Here is a 24,249-nt window from a genome sequence, read left to right as displayed (position 1 = left end):
TGTACGTATGAAGCAAATAATTAAGCTTCAAACTCATCAGCAAAGATGTAGTGCGACTAGAGCACGGTTAATCAGTGTATTGTTACGAATTCTAACGCATTAATTTTTGTTTGTATTTCAGTGATGAAGAATCAGAAGAAAAAATAATTAAGAAAATTGATATGCCGTAAGTGATTTTTTTTTTTTTTTCAGTGAAATAGTATAAAAATAGAAAAATCTGTTAAGTTATATACTGTCATATATTAATTTTATTATTGAAGTTCAGTGTGAAATAGGGTTTATTTCTAATTCTATTAAACAACGTTGGTAGCGATTTTTTTACTACTGCTTTTACAAGAGAAGTTACATTCTCGAGATGGTATAACGAACACTATACTGAAACTAATGTAGGAATAATTTTTAAACTGTGGTCATAGAATTTTGATTGTATCATGCTCCGAAATTGAATATTTCACGACTCAATATTTCCCATCGAACGGTACCCATCACTCTGAGTATAAGTGACAATAAAATATATGTAAAAAAAATTTAAAATTTTACTAGTCTTTTACTAAATGAACTAAAAACTAGAAAATAAAAAACGTTTTTAAAACACCACTACTAAATTAAACACTAAAAAGTAAAAAATAATTTTAGGCCGGTATCTCAGAAAGGATTTGACAACAAGCTTCACGGGAAAGTCATAGCTTTACATTAAAAATTTGTTGTTTTTGCCAATCTTTTATATGCGTGATGGATGCCGTAAAGAGTGGGGTGCTCATGACAAAGCACCTCTTTAGGGCATTCATCACGCATGTAAAAAATTAACAAAAAGATCAAATTTTTAATTTGAACCTATGACTTTCACATAATCTTGCATATCACCATCAAAGCTTGTTGTCAAATTCATTCAGAGATACCGTCCTAAAATTATTTTTTGCCTTTCAGTGCGTTTAATTAAAAAGTGGTGTTTTAAAAATATTTTTACATTTCTTTTATTTTCTACTTTTTAGTCTTCATAAGATTATACTTTACAGCTGCGCTAGCGCACAGGTTAGAGCAATCTTTCAAAGTTTTCATGCCTCCAGTTTCCAATACCGCAGACAGCTTTAAAAGTTGGACATTCTAAAATATCACTGTATATACTCATATATCCTTGACTGGAGCAAGATGGAGAAATTGGGGTTTTTTGCCTTTCATTCTTGCCATAATCTAGACGTGCACACAGCAATTTGTTTTTGGATTCAGTACATCCTGCTCTCACACGGGCTATGTCTGATGAATCATCAGACATAAATATTGAATGTAACGGTTATATGAAATTTGAGTTATTGCCTCAGCCGTAGAAAAAAATACTTTCGTTCAATTTAATCAATTGAAACGACAATATCACAAACGTGGATAATTCTTGAGGCTAGACGCCTGCACCTCCGGAGGTGGCTCTGTCAGTTGCACTCAATCCATCTTCATTGAGGTACTTGGTTCGTCCCCCCAGGGGTTGTTCACACCTATCTTGATGTCTTTTTGAATGAGCCATCAATATATCACCTAATTCGCGTCCTACTCCATCAGTTGCTGGGGGAAGAGATGGTTTGGGTTTATCCATATTTCCTTTAATTTCTTTTATGGGATCTATTATCGGTCGGAAGCGTTTTTTAAACAAAGCAACTTCTTCGGCTAAACCTATCAAGTAAGCCGCATGTTTACGTTTAAAATCGTTATTTAATTTAGCAATTGCAACCATTTTTTTCTCCTTCATATGCATATTAGAATTAAAAAAAAAAATAAAATTCAAAGTAATAGTTCATTCACGAATACGTTCAACGCTGCAAAATAAGCACCGATATTGCCTTGTTTTTCTTTGATTATATCATCGAAAATCATTATTGAATGCGGTTTAACAGCTTCCGATTGTGGAACTTCATGATTTTCAGAATATTCATAGTAACCGAGTTCTGGATTTAACATCATCAAGTTTGATAGCATTCTACGCAGAGGTTGGTGAAAGGATTTTGAAAAAACGTACGAGTTCTAAAAACGTGCTCCGTTTAGTTGAACTAAAAGATTAAAAACAATATTTGTTTTACCGCAGTTTGATGGGCCGCATACAATACATCTAATACCGTTTGGTAAGAGGGATCCATGCCTACTTCGTTAGTTATTGGTGTTAACTTTTATTGAATCCTACCAATTTAACATACACCTTGTTTCCTTTTCCTTAGAGTATTTTCTCAATTTAATATGCATCTTTGTCTTTAGTCTTTTATAGTTCGTGTTGATAAAAACGTCCTTTTATGAGTTCATTTCTACTATCAATTAATTCATATGTAACCGGTCGAGATTCAGCGTGCACCGTATGTATTTTAAACATTTGATTCGCCCAATCTGGTAAATAACCTTTTCCGAATAGTTTTTCATGTTTGCTTATGCGAATGTAATATCGCCAACATTAAATTTAATTTTTACAACACTCTTTTTTCTATCGTATTTTTTGTTTAGATTTCCAAGCACTTGCGATTCGTTCGTCTTATTTACATCTTTTGGTATAAATTTTGTGGCTGAAAGCACAATATTGTTATACTCTTCGAGTAGAGCTTGTAGCATATCAATCCACTTGCAGCTTTCCTGTTCTTTAAATTTAGTCCAAGTTTTCGTTTTTAGGGTTCTATTGCAGCGTTCAGTTACCGCAGGTTTTTTATCTGAATATGTGGAATAATGATTTATGTTGCATTGTTACAATAGAGCTTTCACTTGTGGATTATAAAATTCCTTGCCTGCTCCGTTTAAATGTTTCATCTTATGCTTTTCAAATATTGGTTGCAAAGCGGACGCGACCTCTTTACCCGTCTTATTCTTTAACGGTTAGAGTACGCGAATTTAATAAGACCATCGATAGCAGTCAAAATATATTAATAGATCTTACTGGTTCGAGAATAAGGTATCATTTTGACTATATCTGCTTGCACAAGGTCATTAGACACTTTAATTCGGTATTTCTAATAAGTCTAGCCAGCTTGTGTAATTTTTTCCCTAAATCGGCTTTGATAGATACTCCCGTTCTAAAAATAGAAAAATAACATAAATAATAACGTAATAAAATAAATAATAATGTTAATTACATTAATCCGACTCGCCTTCATGTTCTTCCTTTGCTGTTCTTTTAGATTTAAAATCTTTAAAAGCATCATTAAAAAATCGTACACTATTTGGATCTTTTAATTTTTTATAAAGAATTTTAAAATTGGGATATCTTTTTTTAGTTTATTCAATACATGATCTAAATTTTTATATTGAACACGAATAGCATAATATTTATACTCTTCATTATCTATATTTTTACCCAAAATTATAATCCAATTATCAGATTCATCGAGTGGAACAAGTGTAGATAACTATGGTGTGGTCATGGTTTTAATTTTTTTTACATTACATTTTAATTCGTTAATTTGCAACTTTTAAATTTTCATCTACAATTTTATCATTTTCGATTAGCATTTCTTCTTGCTGATTTTCTATATATCGCAACTTCGAATCCTGCTGAATATTATCGTTTTGATATGACTTAAAATCTTTGATGAAAAAATTTTTATAATTTTATTACATCGAACATACACACTTAGGGATATCCAAGATGCTACTGCTAGTATTAAATTATCAAAAACGTACGTTGCTGTTATAATTTGGCAATTACCACTCGTAACTTACGACATTATTTCATCGACCGGAGTTCCGGCTGATAAGATATATTGTAATAACAATTTAGATTGTTTATTTTCATTCCCATGTTTAAATTGTTTCCCACCATCATGAAATAATTTTGTTGCTTTGAAAAAACCCGTACGTCTATCAATTATAAGCTTAAAATCACCAAAGATATCAGACGAATAGTTATCTTTAATCTGGTCATAACACACATCTATTAAACTCATTTGTAAGTCTATAATAAAACGATAAATTTTATCAACAATAAAATGTTGATTTTATATATTTTTACTTTTATATATAGAATCATAAAAATGTCTAATATCTTCGATAAATTGAATAGTTTAAATTTTACAATTAATATAAGAGAAATGGTCTACAATAGGCTATATAGAATTGAAAAAGAGGAGTTTACAAAGACAAAAAATGGTGATTCAATTGAATTTTCCGGAAATATATTTACCTCAAAGATTTAATGATCTTATGAATCAGATTTGAAAGAAATTAATCAACCAACAGATCTACATATAATTTATAAGTGTTTGGTAAACTGTCTTATGGACATAATTATCATGATGTAGAGTTTATACGCGGTATTGATGTTACAAATTAAGTCGTATACAATTTAGAGATGTAATGTATTTGTCATTTTGAAATAAATGTACATTTAGAACTCCATCGCGTGATTGTGTTGTAGTTGAAAAAAATAAAATACGATCTAATTGTAGTTATTAAGGTTTGAACCATTTGAATCAAGTTTATATAAACTATTTTGATGGTCGAAATTACAGCTATCAAATGTTTCCACAGTCGGCATCGGCTTTTATCCCGTCAAAAGCCGCAGTCGGGATTCCGGCATCGGCTTTTTTTTATAAAATTAGTTTAACTCTTCTGATGGTTTATTTTCAACCGTGAGACTAAACTAAGCTAATAGAATAGATGAAGAAGGCTGATTTTTTTCTTCTTTTCACCATATATTCATCGATATCTTTTGACCATAAGGAAGTGTATCTATAAGGTTTTCTAATATGAATCTTTTATTATTGTATGGAGAGTGAGCTTTTTTACACTGATCAATCGAGTAAATTTCATGATTAAAAGTACGTATTAATTTCGATGGGGAATATGAAATGTTTCTATTGAATAAACAATCTTTATACATTTCATGATTTAAAACTTTCAAATTATAATCTTTATCGAATGTATGAGAACCCTTTTTAATCCCCTAAGGTATCTTTTTTTGTTGTAAATAATAGTCGGTCGCACCCGAAAATAACGAACACATTTTGCTCTTAACGCAAGAAATTCATAGATTGGTTGACCCTTAATTTCGTTTTTTAAACGACCTATATCATATTTACTCGATGCGTAAACATTTCGATTTCTTTCATTCAAATGTTTGTTATCCTTCCAAATTTATCAAAATGTTCAACTTTTGTTGGTACAATTGAGTATAATAGCGAAACTGTATCTGTCAGTAGCTTTATGTTTTCATAAACGTATGTAGATAAAAAATGATTGTAATGATAATCAAGCATGATTAATTTTGCTAAATCTGTTACTGTTAAACCCACACATATGAGTTTATTTTAGTATTTATTTTTTTCACCCTTGATATTCCAACTACATCCTTTCCGTAAATATAATAATGTTTAACTCTTGGATTAGCTTTTAAATTTTTAAACTTGTATTCGTCATTGATCAAACGCATATCGATTCGCTTTCTTACATTTTCAATATGTTTTCCACATACACAGTTGATTAATTAAAAAAACTTTTTTCAATCTTATCTTTAGAACTAATCTACTCATGAAATGTTTTCTAAACATAATCTTTCAACCATGGATATTGATAAAACATACGGCTCTATGTATTTTCAACATCATAGAAGATATAATTATATATAATATTTTACCGTTCTGTAATGTAGAACGTATTTGTGCTTATCATCCAAAGTACACAATAATTTTTTACATGCTACTCGTTTTTTATCAGATGCAAACGGAGAAATCATACTATTGGGAATGGATTTTTTCTCTAGCGCGAGTAGATAATCTTTATGCGATTCGTGTGTGTTTAGGATATGCTAAATCGACTTTTAAATAAAACCCGTTTTCGCATCATCTTTTCCATCGTTTAGACGGTTTACGAACAAATATTCAATTTCGTTTTCAATACACCATCTGAATCCGTCTACAGTCAACGGTTCAATCATACATTTCCCATAAAGGGATCTAACAACATAATATTTTATTAATTTTATTGTTTGAAATACATATCGGGATCTGTAACGAGTTCCGATTGCACCTTTGTAGCCTTGAGGGCTGAAAACCACGAAAAATGTGCAGATACATGATTATACGGATCTTAATTGTTTATTTCAATCATTTTTTTACGAAAACTCTCAAACTCATCAGTCAACAACATGACATCCAATTTCATATGGAAATCGTGGTATTCATCGAGCGTCTTCATTTTAAATCAATTGCAAACGTTTTGCGCGTGCATGTAATCTGATTCAGAGATGTTTTGTTTCTTTAAATCACCATAAACCCCTTCGATGGGCGGCAGTTGTGTTTCATCGAAAACAGTTGCCGATTTAATGTATGTATATGAATAAAAATACCTTTACGTTGAATCAACAACTTTAATATATCAATTTTTTTATTTTATTATCGTTATCATTTTTTTTATATCAATTTGAAACTGTGGGTAACTTGTTTTAAAGCATATATTCGTATATGCTACGTGACCGTCTGTCAATTTACGTCAACTATGAAATAAACGTTGCAGTAGTTCATTAAGGCCATAAGATAGAAATTGATATGAGTCTATAAATCAATACGAAATTTTATTCTTGAGTGTTATAGATATAAGCTTTTCACTATTTTTTGCTAACATAATCCTATATTAGGGTCAGACGGTAGGGTCAAAGGTCAACGATATAAAGAATGATTGACAGCGGACGTCATGTTATATGTTTTACGACGAATTTTTCACTAAATCAACTGTTTCAACATGCAACTTTAACGTGAACACACATTCATTATTGAAAGCAACCGTTCTTTAATATATTCGAATAAATCTATGAAAAAATACGTCCAGATTCAATCGTCAATTTCTTAGTTGGTTCTTTGCTGGATTTTTGGACGCATCTCAAACCCGTGTTTTCCTGTATATTTTGCAGTAAATCCACTCTTTCAGCATGTAAATTTAACTGTAAACAGGGAATAATCTTGGAAAACACGATGAGGTTCTGCCTCAACTTGGACTAAAGGAGTCAAAGGTCAAAATGACGATTGAAGCTGGACATATTATGCTAATAATTATTCCATTAATTTCAAGTTTTTTGGTGTTTTGGACTCAGCACCCTTTTTTAATTAACACGTAACTAAAAGTAACGATAGATTCCTTTCCTGGGCACTCGTTTAATTTTTTTTTGTCATTTAATTAATTTAATTGTATGTGTTATTTGCATTTTTACTTGAATGAAATTTTTAGACCGTTAAATATTTTAAACAATATATTTTTTTTTTAAATTTCTGAAACATGGTTACAGCTGATATAATAAATAAATTATTATAAAAGTGAAAATCCACCTTACCAGCAAATTAAATGTGTCTCCAGGTTTTCCAGTCCTAAAACCATCGTCAGGAAAATAAAAAAAAAAAAATATTATAAAATAAAGTCAAAAAATTAAAATGATTAAGCAGTCATGACCGTTTGCTAGTTCAGCTACTAGAAATCAATCATGACTGCTTAATCATTTGATTTTAATTTGCTTAGTTTTTTACTTTATTTTATTCTCCTGACGATGATTTAACTACTGAAAGGTCTAGAGAAACACAACTAATTTGCTGGTAAGGTGGATTTTCATTTTTTTAATAATATAGACAACATACAAAAATATAATTATAATTTTTGTACATAATACATAATGAGCCTAAACTTGTGTGTTAAATGGTAAATAAAAATTATAAAATTTCCTAAGTTTGGTTTATTCTCACGTTTGTTTTCAGATGTACTTTACGTTTGGATCCCACCACTACAATGAACAAATTTTTTACGGACTTAATTCCAACGTTAAGTACAAATGAAAGAGATTCGTTGAAAAAACTTTATAATTCCTCCGTTCAGTTTGAACTACGGTTTTCATATATATGTAAATTTGTTAGCCCTGTAAGTATACACTTATTCAAATATACATATGTAGCGATTAAAAACGGAAAAGCTGTGAATATAAGTATTTAAGAAAATAAAAATATGAAATATGAACTATTTGTTTCAATGGCGCATTTGCTACACGAATATGTATATAACTATATATATATTTATATGCGCGTGATTGAATATATATATATATATATATATATATATATATATATATATATATATATATATATATACATAAGACGAGAAATTTATATAACTTTCTCACTACCGACATCTTGGCCGTCGACAAACTGCTACTTAGGAGAAAATTGAAGTATAACATTGAAATATGTGAGGATGCATGTAAAGAAGATTTATGTATAAAAATCATTCTAAGTAGATGAGAAATGCCGGTTCTGGGACAAGCGTCATCTCTGACGTCACCTCCCTCTGACGTCATACCCCTTCATTATCGATGACGTCAACCCCCCCCCCCCAAATTACTACCGCAAAAAAAAAAATTTCACGGGGGAAAAACAATTTCGTGGGAAAAAATTCAAGTGACTACCACGTGATCCAAAAAATGGCGGGTAAAAAGCTCGCTTGCTGGCATCATCATCAACATTGTTTTTGTTTGTGAAGTTATCTCTATCGTTCTCTCTCACTCTCTCTCTCTCTCTTAATGATAAGGCTAACGGTTTTATGTAAAAGCCCACCAAATCCTACCGGTACTACTTGACGGTTCTGGCACAAAATCAAGGTCACCAGACAGCGTGGCGCCATGACGTCATAATCAAGGAATCCCCCTGTGACATCATCACCGGAATCCTTAGTTACTTGGCGCCATGACGCATAACAAGACGCATGACAGCGTGGCGCCATGACGTCATAATCAAGGAATCCCCCTGTGACATCATCACCGGAATCCTAAGTTACTTGGCGGTTCTGGCACAAAATCAAGGTCACCAGACAGCGTGGCGCCATGACGTCATAATCAGGGAATCCCACTGTGACGTCATCACCGGAATACCCCTCTGACGTCATCACCCCTCCACCGTCATAACCCCTCCACCGTCATCTTCCCGTTAGCATCATCTCCCTCACCACTCTAGCATCACAAAAACCTAAATTATCATAACCTAACCTTATCCAACCAAAACAAATTGGCGGGTAAAAATGGGAGAAAAAAGCACGCTCGGTACATGTGCTCGCTTGCTGGGGCTGGAAAATCTGCTTACGGTATACGTGCTCACTTACTGACATGAAAAACCGGAGATTAGCCAAAAAATCATGAAAAAAGCCTGAGAAAAACTTGAAAAAGCCTAAGAAAACTTGAAAAAGTCTGAGAAAAGCCTGAAAAATTCCAGCGTTGTAGGTTGCATCTCTGCTCCTTGTACTAACATTGACAAATGTTTGTTTGTGCATATGACCGAAACATATTTCGTTTTGACACTCATTGAAAAACCAGAAATTAGTCGAAAAAAGTCTGAGAAAAACTTAAAAAAAGCCTGAAAAATTCATGTGTTGTGGGTTGCATACCTGCTCCGGTATGAAATTTCAATGTAAATATTGAAAGCAGTTTGTTAAAACGATTTGTGTTATTTTCTTTTCTCAAAATTTAACATCGAATGAGGATTATCAGTTGTTTGTATAAAAAAGTTGAAGGTGAATAAATAAAAAACACATAGGTAATTGAATAATATTTATTTTCAAGATAATATAAATACATTATAATAATAGAAACTTAATAATTTAGATTTTATTTTTAGGATATACGCGGTATTTGCTAATGAATTCGATGAACTGTTTTAAAATTATATTATTGTAACACAATAGTCCGAAAAGTTCGTGATCTATCTTTCCGAATTTAATCGTTTTTTTAAGAATTCATTATATTCGTAGTAGTTTCCGTTCTTGAAAAAATAAAGTAAACCGTTGTTGAAACGTACTACTACATCTATGTCTGCCGGTATTCCGGGGAACAGATTAGAAAGAAGATCCGTTCAAACTGTATTAAAAAAACATTCGTCTATCTCTAACACGTAGTCTTCGTTGTAGATGAGATACGTTTTTCCTGTATACGTATTCACGATCCCGTTGATCTTACAAGGTTGAGCGATGTTAAAGTAAGAACACACATTTTTCGGATATCCCTCGTTCAGTTCCTGTGTATGGAGGTTGAACATGTACAACTGACGGTCTCCAATAACCACCATATCTCCATTCGGTTGCTGGTACATTGCGTCCACCCTTTCGAATGTGATCGAAAGAAATTTCAATCGTTCGTTGATGATCAGCGGTCTGTAGTAGCTTTTAGTTTCATGTTTACCGGCTTCAGAGATATCTATTATCCACAATTGATTTTTGTAGGTGACGTAGAGTTTGCCGTTAACCAGCAGATACTGAATATTATCATCATCCGTTTCTTTAATTGCGCATACGTCAGTGACAGAAGGGTTAGGAAAAGGCGTAAATGGCGTTGCTTGAGCAAGTCTGACGGTCGACGTAGTTGTTTCACTGCTGTCGTAAAGGGATTGTACGGCTAATATGTCGTCTTCGCTTAAGTTCGCGCGTTCGTTCAGGTATGGGTACATAAGCGCATTCTTATTATAAGAGTGCCGAAAACTCAAGGCGATACCGATCTCATGCATCAACGTATTGAGTAGACTTGTTTTACCAAGCGAGTTTTAAATAAAGCTTGAAATTTGTAATTAGTTATTTTTGCAGCAGTTCTGCTTAAGTAGAATTTTGAAATGTTTGATTTTACAAATAGCTACTTCTGCTAGTTGCAAATAATAAAACAAACTTGTACAAATTATTTAAGGTTGATTAAAAAATACCGTCCATCAATAATAAAAAAACATTAAGAGTTCGATAGCTAATTAGTAATGAATGGTTCAAAATTCATAATAGTCCAATTTTTGTTCAATAGCTATGAAAGTTCTTATGTTAAGCACAACACATTCCTGACGCAAAAATTTCTAACCTTAATCAGAACCATTTGGTTCACATTAATTTCATTTTGTACACAGCCACAGCCTGTTAGATTTGATCATTCCATCAGTTTATTTGTGGTCTTCCATTTATTCCACTAGTACACTTTTGTAGAATTGAAAATAAAGACAATTTAGAAGGTTTGAAACCCATAAACTCATATTTAGGTTAAGAACATTTTTCACGAACGAAAAAAATATTTTAATGATTTTCAAAACGCCGTATTTTTGTTAAAAATTATTGTATGGAGACGATTAAAAAAACAAAAAACAATTTTAAGCAAAGAGTTTCTAGTATTGATTCCGTTCAGAAGCTTAAATTCTTAGTTGCTTTAATTTTTTTGCGAAGTGTAGTAGTAGTTATTTATTTTCTTTTACTGAGACAAAAGAGGAAACAACAAATAAAAGTAGCAGTGAAAGTGATAGCGGCGGAGAAGAGAAATCGAAACAAAATATTGCTGAAAAATCAACTGGATCTTCACTACCGTCTGGTTCTGGTGTACATGATCAAACATATTTTGATAACAATGCAAATCACCGAATTGGACGTTCGTTGAGTATGATCTCATCTCAAATAGTTGGAGTTTTAAAAAACCTTTTGTCACCAACTACAAGTTATGACTATGCTACGGATGACGTGCAATTAAATTACACATGACCTACCTTTGGTGTTTTTGAAGACTTGATGAAACTCAAACTTGACGCTGGTGACCACATTTTAAAAGAGAACAAAAAGTCACTATGGATTCAAAATGAAATAATCAGCCTATGTGGCGACGTCATTGCAGACGACATCACTACTGACATAAATAAAGCATGTGCTACAGTATCCCGGCAGACAAGAGCACCGGCATATTAGGGAAAGAGCAAATCTCCATTGAGGTTAAATTTTTGATGATGAAAAGATGAAGGTTCGTCAAGAATTTCTAGTTCATGTAGAGTTGACTGATACGATGCAAACTCTGTATCATCTGCAATTAACATCTTTGTAGAAAAGGTAGGCCTTGATCGAGAAAAGTGCATTGGACAAGGATACAATAGGTGTTCCAGTATGGCAGGGAAGGATGGCAGTGTCCACCAGAAAATTACTCCAGAAAAGAATATGACAGCATTATAATTTTTCTGAGCTAGTCACCAACTGAACTTTATTGTAAACAGCTCAAATGAAATAAAAGTGATACAACATGCGGCCTCCACATTAAAAGAAATAATAAGATTCTTTGGAGAATCAGCCCTTCAACGAAAATGCATACCAAATATACCAATGCTCTGTAAAATCCGTTGCTCTCCATAGCAAGTCCATATCCATAGCAAGTGCAAATTGCTATGGCGCTTGAAAAACTGACAATAGATGATAACAGTGTAACGAAAAAAGCGGTTTTCAAGTGCATTATGGTGCTACAAAATCAGAAATTCATTGTTAGTGTTTGTGTCATACCAAAATATTTGGAACTACTGCAACCGATGGTACATGCTCTTCAGCTAACAAATATGGACTTACTTCAATGTGAAAATCACAAAAAATTGACATCATAACTTCATCATGAAAATATATCGTGGAAATGCGGTTGCTGAAAGTAAAAGTGTGATAGCAGAGACTGAAACAATCGCTGAGCGTATTTCAACAGATTTCAATATGCCACGAGTCATAAATCACCAGAAATCCTGCTGACTCCACCAGCATAGACTCCTGACGGGTTTTGTAGAAGATCACTAATTATTCCTTACACAGATTCATTAATAATGTCTCTGGAAGAGCGTTTTTCTGAGGAGAACTTGCCCGCATTTTCATTCCTTACATTGCACCCTCATATAATGCTTGATATGATATATGAGGATTTGTAAAAAAAACTGAAAGATTTGTAGAAACTACAAGATTTGTAGTTACTACAATTTTAATGATTTCCTTGGTGAAGCTGTACTTTAGTACAGCCAATGGAAAGGAAAAAATGTGAAAATTCCGAAGTGAAGGAGGTAGTACTAGCTGCAGTAGTTAAATGTACCCAATTGTTCTACCCATCCATAGAATGGACGCTACTTATCTCACTTCGACAACATTTACTATTGAAAGATCCTTCAGCACCTTACGCAGGAAAGAAACTTGGTTACAGTCAACAATGCCAAAAACTGGCCTTGTGTGTCTTTACATGATGAGTGTGCATAAAAAAGTGTTCTGGAAGCTAAAAATAAATGTGAGAGAAATTTTGTCAGGATTAATACAGAAATCTCGTAGGCTAGTGCTGAATTATGATTTAGATGGGTTCGATTAGCATTCCAATTATACTTTTGCCGTTTTAAAATGTTCAAATAAAACCATTTTTTAACAAAAAACATTTTCACATTTTCCCCCCTGGAAAAAATCCTGGCTACTGCCTATGCTATTATGCAACAGGACTTGCCATCTTGTTCCCAGAAGTTTATTTTTTATAAATAAAGTAATAGTGTTACATGTTTTGTAAACAGTGGTGATATTTTTGTGCATTTTAAGTATTAATAAGTAAGAATGAGGATGCCTTGAAAAGATTCGTGTATTAAATGAGATAGACAATAGTTTAACAAGTTACTAACTAAATCTAATTTCATGGTAGTGTCAGAGTAATATTTTAAACCCTTATTTAATAAGAACAAATTTTATTCCTTTTAATCTCAAATATCAAAGTACTGACTACTCTTTTATAGTACTAATTCTAGTTTGATTATATTTTCTTTGATAACTTTATCTCGCAATTGTATTTAATAAATATACTACAACATTTAGGGTTTTCTTAAGTAGTTTATATTCAGTTTATGTAGTTCTAAATGTTTAAAATTCAAGTAAAGGTTCTAAAATTCTTCATGAAGCCCAAACCAGTCCTCAGCTGATTCCTTAGTATCTAAAAACAAAACATATATTTGAAGTGGTCAAAACATTAAATAAATAATGCATAATTAACTTAATAAATGCAAAAATATATATCGCTAATGGGCTGTTTCTATCCTGATAAATATACCTCAATTTTCTGAAGAAATTAAAATATATGGATATGGATTGAAGAGTGCCTTAAAGATCTTTGGATGAGCTTGTATCAGGGTCAACGTGAGGATTTTGTCCCTTATCTACTACCCACTATTTTCTTATTTGTGATCATTTCTCAATGCAGTGTTCAGCCAGATGCCTGTTGGATCCATACCGAGGACACTTTGAGAATCAGCTTGAGTTGATATATCCTGGTTTTTTGGGATTTGATCAGTACATCTTTGACTATGGATCTATCCATGACTCTTTAACATACTTTGTAGTTGTACTATCTCAAAACTAGGACTATAAGGTCCATAATTAAACACACATTACAAATATAGTGTGTTTGTGTGTGTGTGTGTGTGTGTGTGTGTGTGTGTGTGTGTGTGTGTGTGTGTGTGTGTTTTTGTATTTTATAAACACAACTTTGTTGTATGCAGTCATGAATTATTACATCAAATGCACCTATTGTTTAAAGAATGTATTTATTTATTTTATTAATTCCCATGACCATTAATTTTTTTAGGTGCCTTATTTAATATCTTAATTTATATTTATGTAAATATCCTTTCATTATTTATTTCTAATATATAAAACTATTCAGTTGCAGACCTTTGTAAATAAAAATATTTTACAATACAAAATATTAAACTTCACCGTCAGTGGATACCAGTTAAAAAAATTTAAATTTTCACCTCAATGTATTGGTCTTACGTACTGTTTGAAACATCTAAATACTAAAGAATATGTAAGTTTTGAGATATCTGATTAGCCTTCTCTTTATGATTAATAGCATTATAACAAAATTTTTTCTTGTAAAGATTTACATTTTATATTTTGTGTAAAAAAGTTTAAAAAAGACTTCCCTTTTAGAAAACTATTTTATTTAGGTAGTATAACCTACATGTGAAAATGGTCACTGTTATTCAAAAAAGAAATACAATTTTTTTTTATTTTCCCTATAATTTTTATATTTATCCTGATGTATAATTGTTCTGTCCAAAAATTTATTTGTTGAATAAAGTTATAAAGATACTGTAACATTTTAGCTAAAACCTGCAGCTGCTGTAATTCTTTATTTTATTTTATAAAAATTATTTACTTTGTGAAAAAAACCATTATTAAATTTTAAGATTACTAATTTCCAAGCTTTAGTCATATTTCAAATTGACCAGACTGTTTTACCACTTGGCTGTGACCAATCAACCTACAAGGAAATTTGTCCTTCAGAAATTTATGAATAGTTATACTCGACGTGGCAGTGGCATCCAAATTGCTGGAATATATGTTGTAAATGTTGTAGATGAGGAAAGGCAAAATTTTCCAGTATATCGAGGTATATGTTCATAAAGGAAAAATGAAGTAATCTCACCAGTGTCACTTGTCACATATTAATTTTCAAACTGTCCTGATGTGCTCAGCATTGAAATGGGGGTTTTCTGAACCGCACAATCTGATGTTTTATTTACCTTTAAAAGTGAATGAAAAGTAGCCTCAAAAGAACGACTTATTTCATTAAGATAATAGTCATCATCAAACAAATCAAGCAGAATTCTTACGATTAATCCTATCTTCTAGTGTGATAGGTGGCACTACTTTACAAGAACAAATTTTAAAAGGTTCCTTAAAACATAATGAATAATTGAACAAGGAATGTTTAGCTCAGGTGCTGCTTGTCATGTTGACTTGAGCAAACTATATAAGTTCTTAAATAATAATAAAATAATAAGTACTTGTTATACTAATTCAGCATTATTCCCATGTAACCTTTAATGTGATCACTAGTTTCCAATGCTATTCACAAGCCATAATTGTGGTGATCTTTAAATCTCGTTTTGTAGTTATGTTGAACCACAGGGTCCTATTCTTTAAAAAACCAATCAAAACATTTTCAAATTTTTCGTAATCCATTGTCATTCGATAGACATTGATGAAAATTTAACAGCATATTCATTAGAATTCGGTCAGTACAGTTTAGTACTTTTTCATTCCTCCATTTATATGGTATTGCAATAAAATTATTGATTTTATTCGTAACTATTCAGTATTGTAATAAAATGTATTACAATAAAATAAAATGTAAATTACTCACAATATTGATAACAATTTATCTATGTGGTATGAATTATTAATAAACGCTGGGAAAAGAGACAACTCCTGCAGTTCTTCAAAACTCTTATGGGAAACAAAAGTAACAAAACCAGTTGCATTAGTCAGTATGCTGGGAAGGATGAAAACAGCATGTCGTAGTGAATTGATGAATTTAATTCAAAGATCTCATTAATGAATTTGAAAAGAAAAGTAGACGTAGCAACTTAATATTTAAAAGGCTTACTATAACTTGAACGATGCTACTTATATATCTGCTGTGCACAATCCAGTCAAAAATTTTAAGAGGCTCTTGATATCCATGTGCATGATTTAGGAGCTGCTAAAATAACAGACAGTATACCTCACATATGCAATTTAGACGATGATTTGAATTATTCAAATAATAATTAAATAACCCATAATGACTTTTATCCAGATACATGGCAAGAAGGTCTTTCTTGTTGAACATGCAGGAAGAGATTACCAACTTATAGCTCTAAGAGAAAGTATTGATAACGGATCGTTTAGTATGTTTTTTGTCAGTGATTGTTTAGCAGTGAATAAAACAGTGTTTGCTTGATCAGTAAATTAAAACTGCAGTTAAGTGATAAGAATAGTGCTGATAAGTCATAACGAATGCTAGGGTATACAGTAAGGGAGGTTTTAAAGGGGATACTGAAGAGAACTGAAAGTGGTGGTGGAAAAAGGAATTAACTATTCAATGAAGGTCAACTGGAGGATGACGAGGAAGGAAGTATAAATATTCAATGATAGGATTTAATATTACGGTGTACTTTTTCTATTACTTGCCTAAAAGTTAAAGATTATATTCAGTTTTTAAATTGTTGAAGATTTTATATGCACTGATACATGTGTAACAGAATAATGTAGAGTGGTTTATGCAGTGTTTATGTTTGATAGTGAATTTTAATGAATTAAAATTAATAACTATAAATATTATGGTTTATCAACCTGGTTTAGATAATCAGCAACTGAAAGTCAGATAAAGATGGAAAGGAAATACATGTAGGTACATATAATGTAGAAACATTTTTGCAAAGAAAAGAAGTTAGAAAACTTTAAAAGAGAGATGAATGTAAAATTAGAAGTAATGGAACTGCAGTAAATAAAGTGAAATGAGAAAGTATGAAGTTAGTAGAAGATGATGTTACAATTCAGGAAGTAAAAAGGTAGAACTGATGTAGGAATAATTCTAAATAAAAGAAATAGCAGTGTACTAGGATAGTTTTTACTAATGATGGAAATTGCTGTCAGAAAGAAAATAAACCCAGGAAACTGCTTTCAACAAAATTTTATATGCCCACTAATCAATATGAAGATGGTACAATTGAAATACTGTATTAAGAGAAAGAGAAAATTATGGAAGAGTAAAATAAACATTGTTGTAGAATTATAATATTGAAATTGATGTTGTAGGGCACTCAAACGTACTTTTGAGGGATGAACAAGTGAAAGGAAACAACTGAGAACATGAAATGAAAGTGGAAGAAGGATAATAAATAATACAAAATATAGTAGTAATAATGCTAATAATATAGGCTAGTAAAAAACTACAAAGGAAGGCTAGAGATTTTTAAATCTCAAACTTCTTTTGTAGTTTTTTTAGAAATCTGCTGGAGAAGAAAACAGATAAAAAATTGACTATTTATTTGCAGAACAGAAATTGAGAAATGTAATGAATCAGATATGTAGACTGCCAGGTACCTTTATTGATAGCGATCATAACAGTGCGTTCAAAAAGTCACTCTACAGTATATTACAGCAAGTATCTGAAAAGTTTTCAGATACTTGCTGTTCCTTACTGCAATGCATTTCAAAATCTTATCGAAAAATTTCGAACAACAGGCTCTGCTGAAGATGCTGATCAAAGTGGAAAACCACCTAAATTAACAAACAGATATTTCAGATGCTGTTGCAGAACTTCCATCAAAACTAATGCGTAAGTTAGCGAAGCAACAAGATATCGGACTTGCTACCGCACGTAAAGGTGTAAGAAAAGAAGTGAAACTCTTTTCCTACAAAGTAATGTGTATTCAAGAACTGAAACCAACAGATCATGCCAATAGGCTAAATTATTGTTAATGGTTTAAATGTTTTATTGACCAAAATTGCGTAAGTATACTGAAGGTTAGATTTTTTTACAGAAAGAGTGGTTTCAACTAGGAGGATATATTAAATTACAAAATATACAACTGTGGTTGACTACTAACCTGTTATGAATTGCATGAACAATCTTTACATGATGCGAAAATTGGAGACTGTTGCGATGTGAACAGAATGCGCATTGTGAGTCCAATTGTTTTTGAAAATACAGTTGATAGTGGTATTATTGAGCTGTTTTAACAACCTTCATTAGTCAGTTACAGAGGTGGAAATCAATCACGGCTATCCCAACAAGATAGTGCCACAGCTAACAGGTCAATGATTTTTTATGAAATATCATTGGTAAACAAACCATTTTGAGGGCTTTTTGGCCTGCACAATTGCCTAGTCTGACTCCCCACATTACTTTCTATTAGCGCAGCAAAAATAGCAGTATCGCAACTAAAAACTGGAATAACAGCATACATACTAGACATTCCAGGACATCTGTTAGTTAAAGTGTATGAAAACAAACTGAAACATGTAGAATGTTGTAATAATGTTTGAAGAGGTCATTTTCAACACTTTTTATAAACTACTCCAGTTATTGTAATATCCATTTCTATAAAATATTGAAATAAACATGCAAAGTAATAATTAAGAAAGTTTCGTCATTACACTCCCATAATTCCAGTGCAAAGCAACTTTCCAAATGCACTGTACTTCTGGTAGTAGAAATAAAGTACTATTGAAGGGAGTTAGTAAAAAGAGCTGAGAAATTAACTAAATGGAGAATGGAACAAATTGCATCAATTGGATAAGAGACAATTTGGTTTGTTCTGCATTTCTCCTGCCACCACACTCGTTGGTCGCCCAAACTTAAGACTGAATGTCTATGTCATAAACGGCTACTGAGCCTCGAAACATTTAGTAACCAGAGTCTCAACTAGCTTCTAGAGCTAAAAATGAAAGAAAATAGGCAATTAAAAAAAAACAGCAAGGTTGAAGAAGTTGAGATTCTCTGCAGGAAATCGAATAATGAGTCAATAAGATTCAAAAAGCAAATGAGCAATGTCTTGCAGATGAGTTATCACATAGAGAACATTTAGAAAGAAATGGATAACATGAACTATGTGTAAAAAAAAGGAAACGGATATACCTAAATGGTGGAAAAATATACAGTAGAATTGTACTGATCTAAGAGAAGACCACTTAATCATCCTGTAAAAGATCAAGTACATATGTAACAGGATGTAGTATGAGCATCAATCAGAGAATAAAAAGGTAATGAGGAGAGTGAACAAGTTTAGAATCTTAATTAGAATATGGACAAGCTTATTTCAGAATAGGAAACCTAATCCTCCAAGAGGTATCGCGAAGAGAAGGATTGACTAAAACATTGCTAGACGGATCAGCAAAAGGTGAAAAGAAGAGAGTCCTATAAGATCAAGAATGATAAAAATTAAAAGATATTGGATCTACAAAGAACTAACATTTTTTGTTGTAAATATAAAGCAAATGAATTATGCATGGTGCAAGGGCCGTATATCAGACAAGTATGAAAATGATGATGATGATAAGTTGTGAAAATAATCTGTTTAGCTTTCAAACTTAGCATTCCATTGAAGAACAGGTTAAAACAATCATTAATTTAATCCCTTTTATTTTTATGAATTCCCTTTATTCTGCTATATTTTGTTCATTTGTCATATTTGACAAACTTCCAACATCCTTGATGTAATGATTTAACTTGGTGAAAAGTTCAAGTCATTTTTCAAAACAAAGGATTGTTTATTTTTTTTTACATACTAGGTTCATACCTTACAGGTAGATGATTTCAACTTACATCACAGATTCAATTAACTCTCTCTTTCTCTTCTGTTTAGCTCCTGGAACCACCATAAGGTATTACTTCAGAGGATGATATATATGAATGTAAATGAAGTGTAGTTTGTACAGTCTCCATTCAGTCGACCATTCCTGAGATGTCTGGGTAATTGAAACCTAACAATCAAAGAACACTGGTATCCATGATCTAGTATTCAAATCCATACAAAAGTAACTAAGTTTACTAGGATTTAAATGTTAGAACTCTTGACTTTGAAATCAGTTGACTTGTGACAAGTTAACCACTAGACCACTAGACTAGGTGGGCTAGATTTAATTAACTACTCTTCATCACATTACTCATATGTACATCTGATCTGTCTAAGGAGCATTAAAATACTTTCTCCATTGATTCATTGAATTTATAAAAATAAAAAAAATTATGTATGTATTTATTATTATACTCTAACTTTACATATAATCATTCAGCAATAGTATAAAAAATCATGAACGCTATGCTCTTTTATGTTGTATGTTTCTATCATTTGAAAAGCTGAAAAAGAAACAGTGCCGATGCAACATTTAAATTCACTGGTACTTCTATGCATACAAAAGTAAATATATCAGTTGTGTTTACAAAGATGAATCAGTACAAATAAATTGTATTTCTAACAGAATTTATTAAAAAATAAACAATTAGGCATTTTTAGATTAAGCAACAGTTGTAACAACAGACAAGCAATTTAAAGGCTTTTATTTGCACAAAGTATCTTTAGATATATTACAATAATGGTTTTAAAATGCTACATTAAAGTGAATGAAAATAAATGATTTTTTATAACATCTACTTTGGGCAAGGAATTTGTCCTGTAGTAGCCCCTTTAAATAACACCTGCTTATCAGTGCTTTAGCTAACCCTTTTCCTTTTGTATGCTTTCATTGTACTTACAGATATAATTTCTGACTTGTAATATTAGAAAAATTTTTCAGTAATTTAAATGATGAAATTTTAAAAATGTACAACATTTAAAAATTTTTATTTCATCTGTACTTTTGTGAAAAATACAATTTAAATTTTTTGAGGGAGCTGTTTATCCTTGTAGCCCAAGTAAATGCTATTCTTAAAACACCAAAAAAAGAAGAAAATTAGGAAAAAAATTATAATTATATGGATATAAAAATAAAGACAGAAAAATATTTATTTCAAACTGAATAGTTTTGGATTTCTCAAACTTTAGTCCAGGAAAGTAATATTCCACAGCTTATAAATAGTAAACTTTATTGCTACTTTAACACCTACGGATGGTATAAGAAAAAGATTGAAGCAAAAAGATAAGGAATTAATACCGTCTTCAACATTACTTGCTACTGGCTTCATAATATGGACACTGTGAAAATCAACAGGAAATTCAAGGGGTATTGGGCATTTGGAATATAGAAATTAGTACTAAGATATGCAAGTTAATAGTGTTTACTTATTGGAGCAATGTAAAAGGAATGCATATATTTGGATACAGACATTACAGAAAGTAGAAGAAGGTTTAAGGGGCAAGAATACAAAAGGTGAGCCGTTTCAACCATTCTTTAAAAGAATTGTTGAGGCACAGATATGTGCCTTTAGATTTCAAACTGCCTATAAATCATACTAGTCACTGATCTTGACATATAAATTTGGAACATAGGTTCATATAAATAGTAAAGATAGAAGTAAGATACAAATGCCAAAATAAAATTTTGAAAAGTGTAACGGAAAACTTGCATCCAAATGACTGCTACTTTGTTCTGTTTCAAATCATGATCCCCATTGCTGACATAATCACAGTAGGAATAGTATTATAAATATTTCATAAAAACTGGTTCAGCATCCATAAAGTGGCAGCAATAAACAAAAATACAATGTGATTACATTTAACTCCGCAAGGAGTAATCGATTTAAAAGGGCAGAGCATTATTAATTACGTTATTATTTATTGATCTGAGACTATACAAGACAACACCACTTCATTTACATTCAATCATATCATCCTCATTCATTCTCTGAAATAATACCTTATGGTGGTTCCAGAGGCTAAATAGAAAAAGAAAGAATATTATAATGATTCTTACACTACATTCTCCAACAAAATTTCCAACTCCCAGCGATCAGAAAAAAAATCCCACCCCTTTGAAAATTCTTAAAAACCTATAACATTAAAGGCAATGCAAATAGTTTATAAATGATCCAAGTCACATAAGAAGGTGCACTAAGTTACCTTACCATTATCGAATATGAAAAATCTGCAAAATACTCTAACAAATTTCTGTCACTTGTATTTGATGATTCTATCATTTAAATTTTTTATAATATAGGTTCTATCAGTATCAAAAAGGTTAATGTACTGAATTGTTCCTTCACAAATGAATGATTATTACCTACTTTCCCATAAAAATCTCCCGGGAATTATAACTCTTAATTATGAACAATATAATTCATTAAATTGTACATTACTTAATTTTAAATGTGTTTTGTTTAATTTTAGGTTTCTAATTTAGAAGAATACTTTTTATACAAGTTTGGTAATACAGAAATTACTAACGAGGGTAGTTAATCCAGCTTCCTATAAAAATTTTAATAAATTAAAAGTATAATTATATAGCAAATTAAAATTTTATTGTTACAATAAATAAAAAAATAGTAACAAAGAATGCTTTATTATCTGTCCTTTAACTGTGTCCTTATTTTTTTTTACTTTTTATTTTAATTCTGAAGTAAAACAACAAAGGATCTAGAGAACTTTACAATGCAGTACTTCTCCATTTACACAGACATTCAGCTGTCAGTGTAAAAGGAAAAGCATGATTTACTGCATGATTAGTTTCCCTGTACAGGAATATAACTGTAATTGACTTTGAAAATTTTGGGTACTCCTGGTATAAATATGTATCTTATCTTTCTTTTGAATGTTTAATCTCTATATATATGAACATAGATTAACACTATTTTCTTGTTCAGAATGTATAAAATGGAATGGGTAAAATTAAGATCCATAAAGTTTTGTCAAAAACATTCTGATACTTTACCTCACAATGCTCCCTCTATGAATGATGAGACCTCGCCGATAGTGAGGGAGCTTGAGTGCTCAGTGATACAGGTAGTTGGACTGAAGTGCAACCATGTTGGAGAAGTATCTGTTAAGACTAAGGAATAATTCCTGAAAGAGGGCAGCAGCTCTTTCAGTAATTGTTAAGGGTGTAGGTCAGGAGGACTTAAATGGCATATCAACATCACTCATCCTTCTGAGTACTACACAGCTGAAACTAATGAAAAACTACAGCTGCTTTTTTTCAAGAAAATTTAACTCTGCAATTTTCATATAACAAAGATGGAAGTTCTTCCTTGGTAAAATATTCCGGAGGTAAAGATATTGATTTGCTTGGGATTTCTCCTGCCACCACCCAATTCGTTCGCCCTAAAGCATAAGACTGAATGTCTGTGCCGCAAACGGTTGCTGAAGCTCGAAACAGTTTCGCGACAAGTGTCCTAAATAGCTCCTAGGGCTTACCTAACAGCGTGAGCGGACTAAGCGCGGTGTCATACACCACCGGCTTACGTGTCCCAACCGCTCACTTGTCATATATTTACTAAAATGGGTAGGCGCATTCCGTCAACTACTAAAAATATATATGACATCCATAAATTATAATTTACTTCGTTTAGACAGCAAATCGCTGCCACGCCCGGGTCGTTGAATGCCAGCAAGTATCTGTCCACCATATTAAAGCGCTTGGAGTCCTAACTGGCTAGTGGTCAGCCATATATCGCAACGTTAGCTTCCCAAAGCAGTGCGTTAGGTGTCTTTCCCTTAATTAAACTACTGATGTCGGTTGAACATAGCAACCGCATCAAAGAACTTCCAGACGTTCCGACAATGCGGCTCTCGCCACATTGACTCGCGGCTTGTGAGTGGCCAATTTTCCCCTTGACCTCCAAGTTCCAAGGGGATCTTCTAGCTGCGGTCGTGAATTACCACGAACTATAAGGAGACAGTCATCGGCGAAAACCTGGGACGTGATCCCTTCTGGGAAAGTCAATCCCAGAAACCCGTCAAATACCAGGTTCCACAGCAAGGGACCGAGAACGGAATCCTGCGGTCTTCCCCCGGTGACGGATTTTTCCACAGTTAGATGCACATCTTTAAACAGAGCCGTACGATTAGACAAAGAGTCACGTACTACGACCTGCAGGGCTACGGGAACATTGCGGTGTTCCAACTTATAGAAGACAGAACTCCAACACAATGAAGGAAATGCTGCCTCTATGTCTATAAAAATTCCCAAAACATATTACAGTCGGCGCTTCCCACTTCGGCAAGAGCATTTCAGTGCAATCCTCAGTGCCAACCCCTTTCGTGAGGCCATACTGGC

At 32.2% G+C, this 24,249-nt stretch overlaps 1 protein-coding gene across 3 annotated transcripts in view; it reads left to right on the top strand.

Annotated features, from left to right (window-relative positions):
- Positions 1-22,519, top strand: part of LOC142333251 (uncharacterized) — a 113,021-nt gene extending 90,502 nt beyond the window's left edge. For all 3 annotated transcript variants that reach the window (XM_075380251.1, XM_075380252.1, XM_075380253.1), the window contains 4 exons: positions 122-166; positions 7,701-7,860; positions 14,429-14,572; positions 22,365-22,519. In XM_075380251.1, coding sequence (XP_075236366.1) covers positions 122-166; positions 7,701-7,860; positions 14,429-14,572; positions 22,365-22,433 — 418 coding nt within the window. In that variant the 3' untranslated portion in view covers positions 22,434-22,519. The remainder of the gene's footprint in view (positions 1-121; positions 167-7,700; positions 7,861-14,428; positions 14,573-22,364) is intronic.
- The last annotated feature ends 1,730 nt before the right edge of the window (positions 22,520-24,249 follow it).

This window comes from Lycorma delicatula, chromosome 12 (assembly GCF_047948215.1).
Source record: "Lycorma delicatula isolate Av1 chromosome 12, ASM4794821v1, whole genome shotgun sequence".
Lineage (NCBI taxonomy): Eukaryota > Metazoa > Arthropoda > Insecta > Hemiptera > Fulgoridae > Lycorma > Lycorma delicatula.
This window is presented reverse-complemented; position numbering and strand designations above follow the sequence as displayed.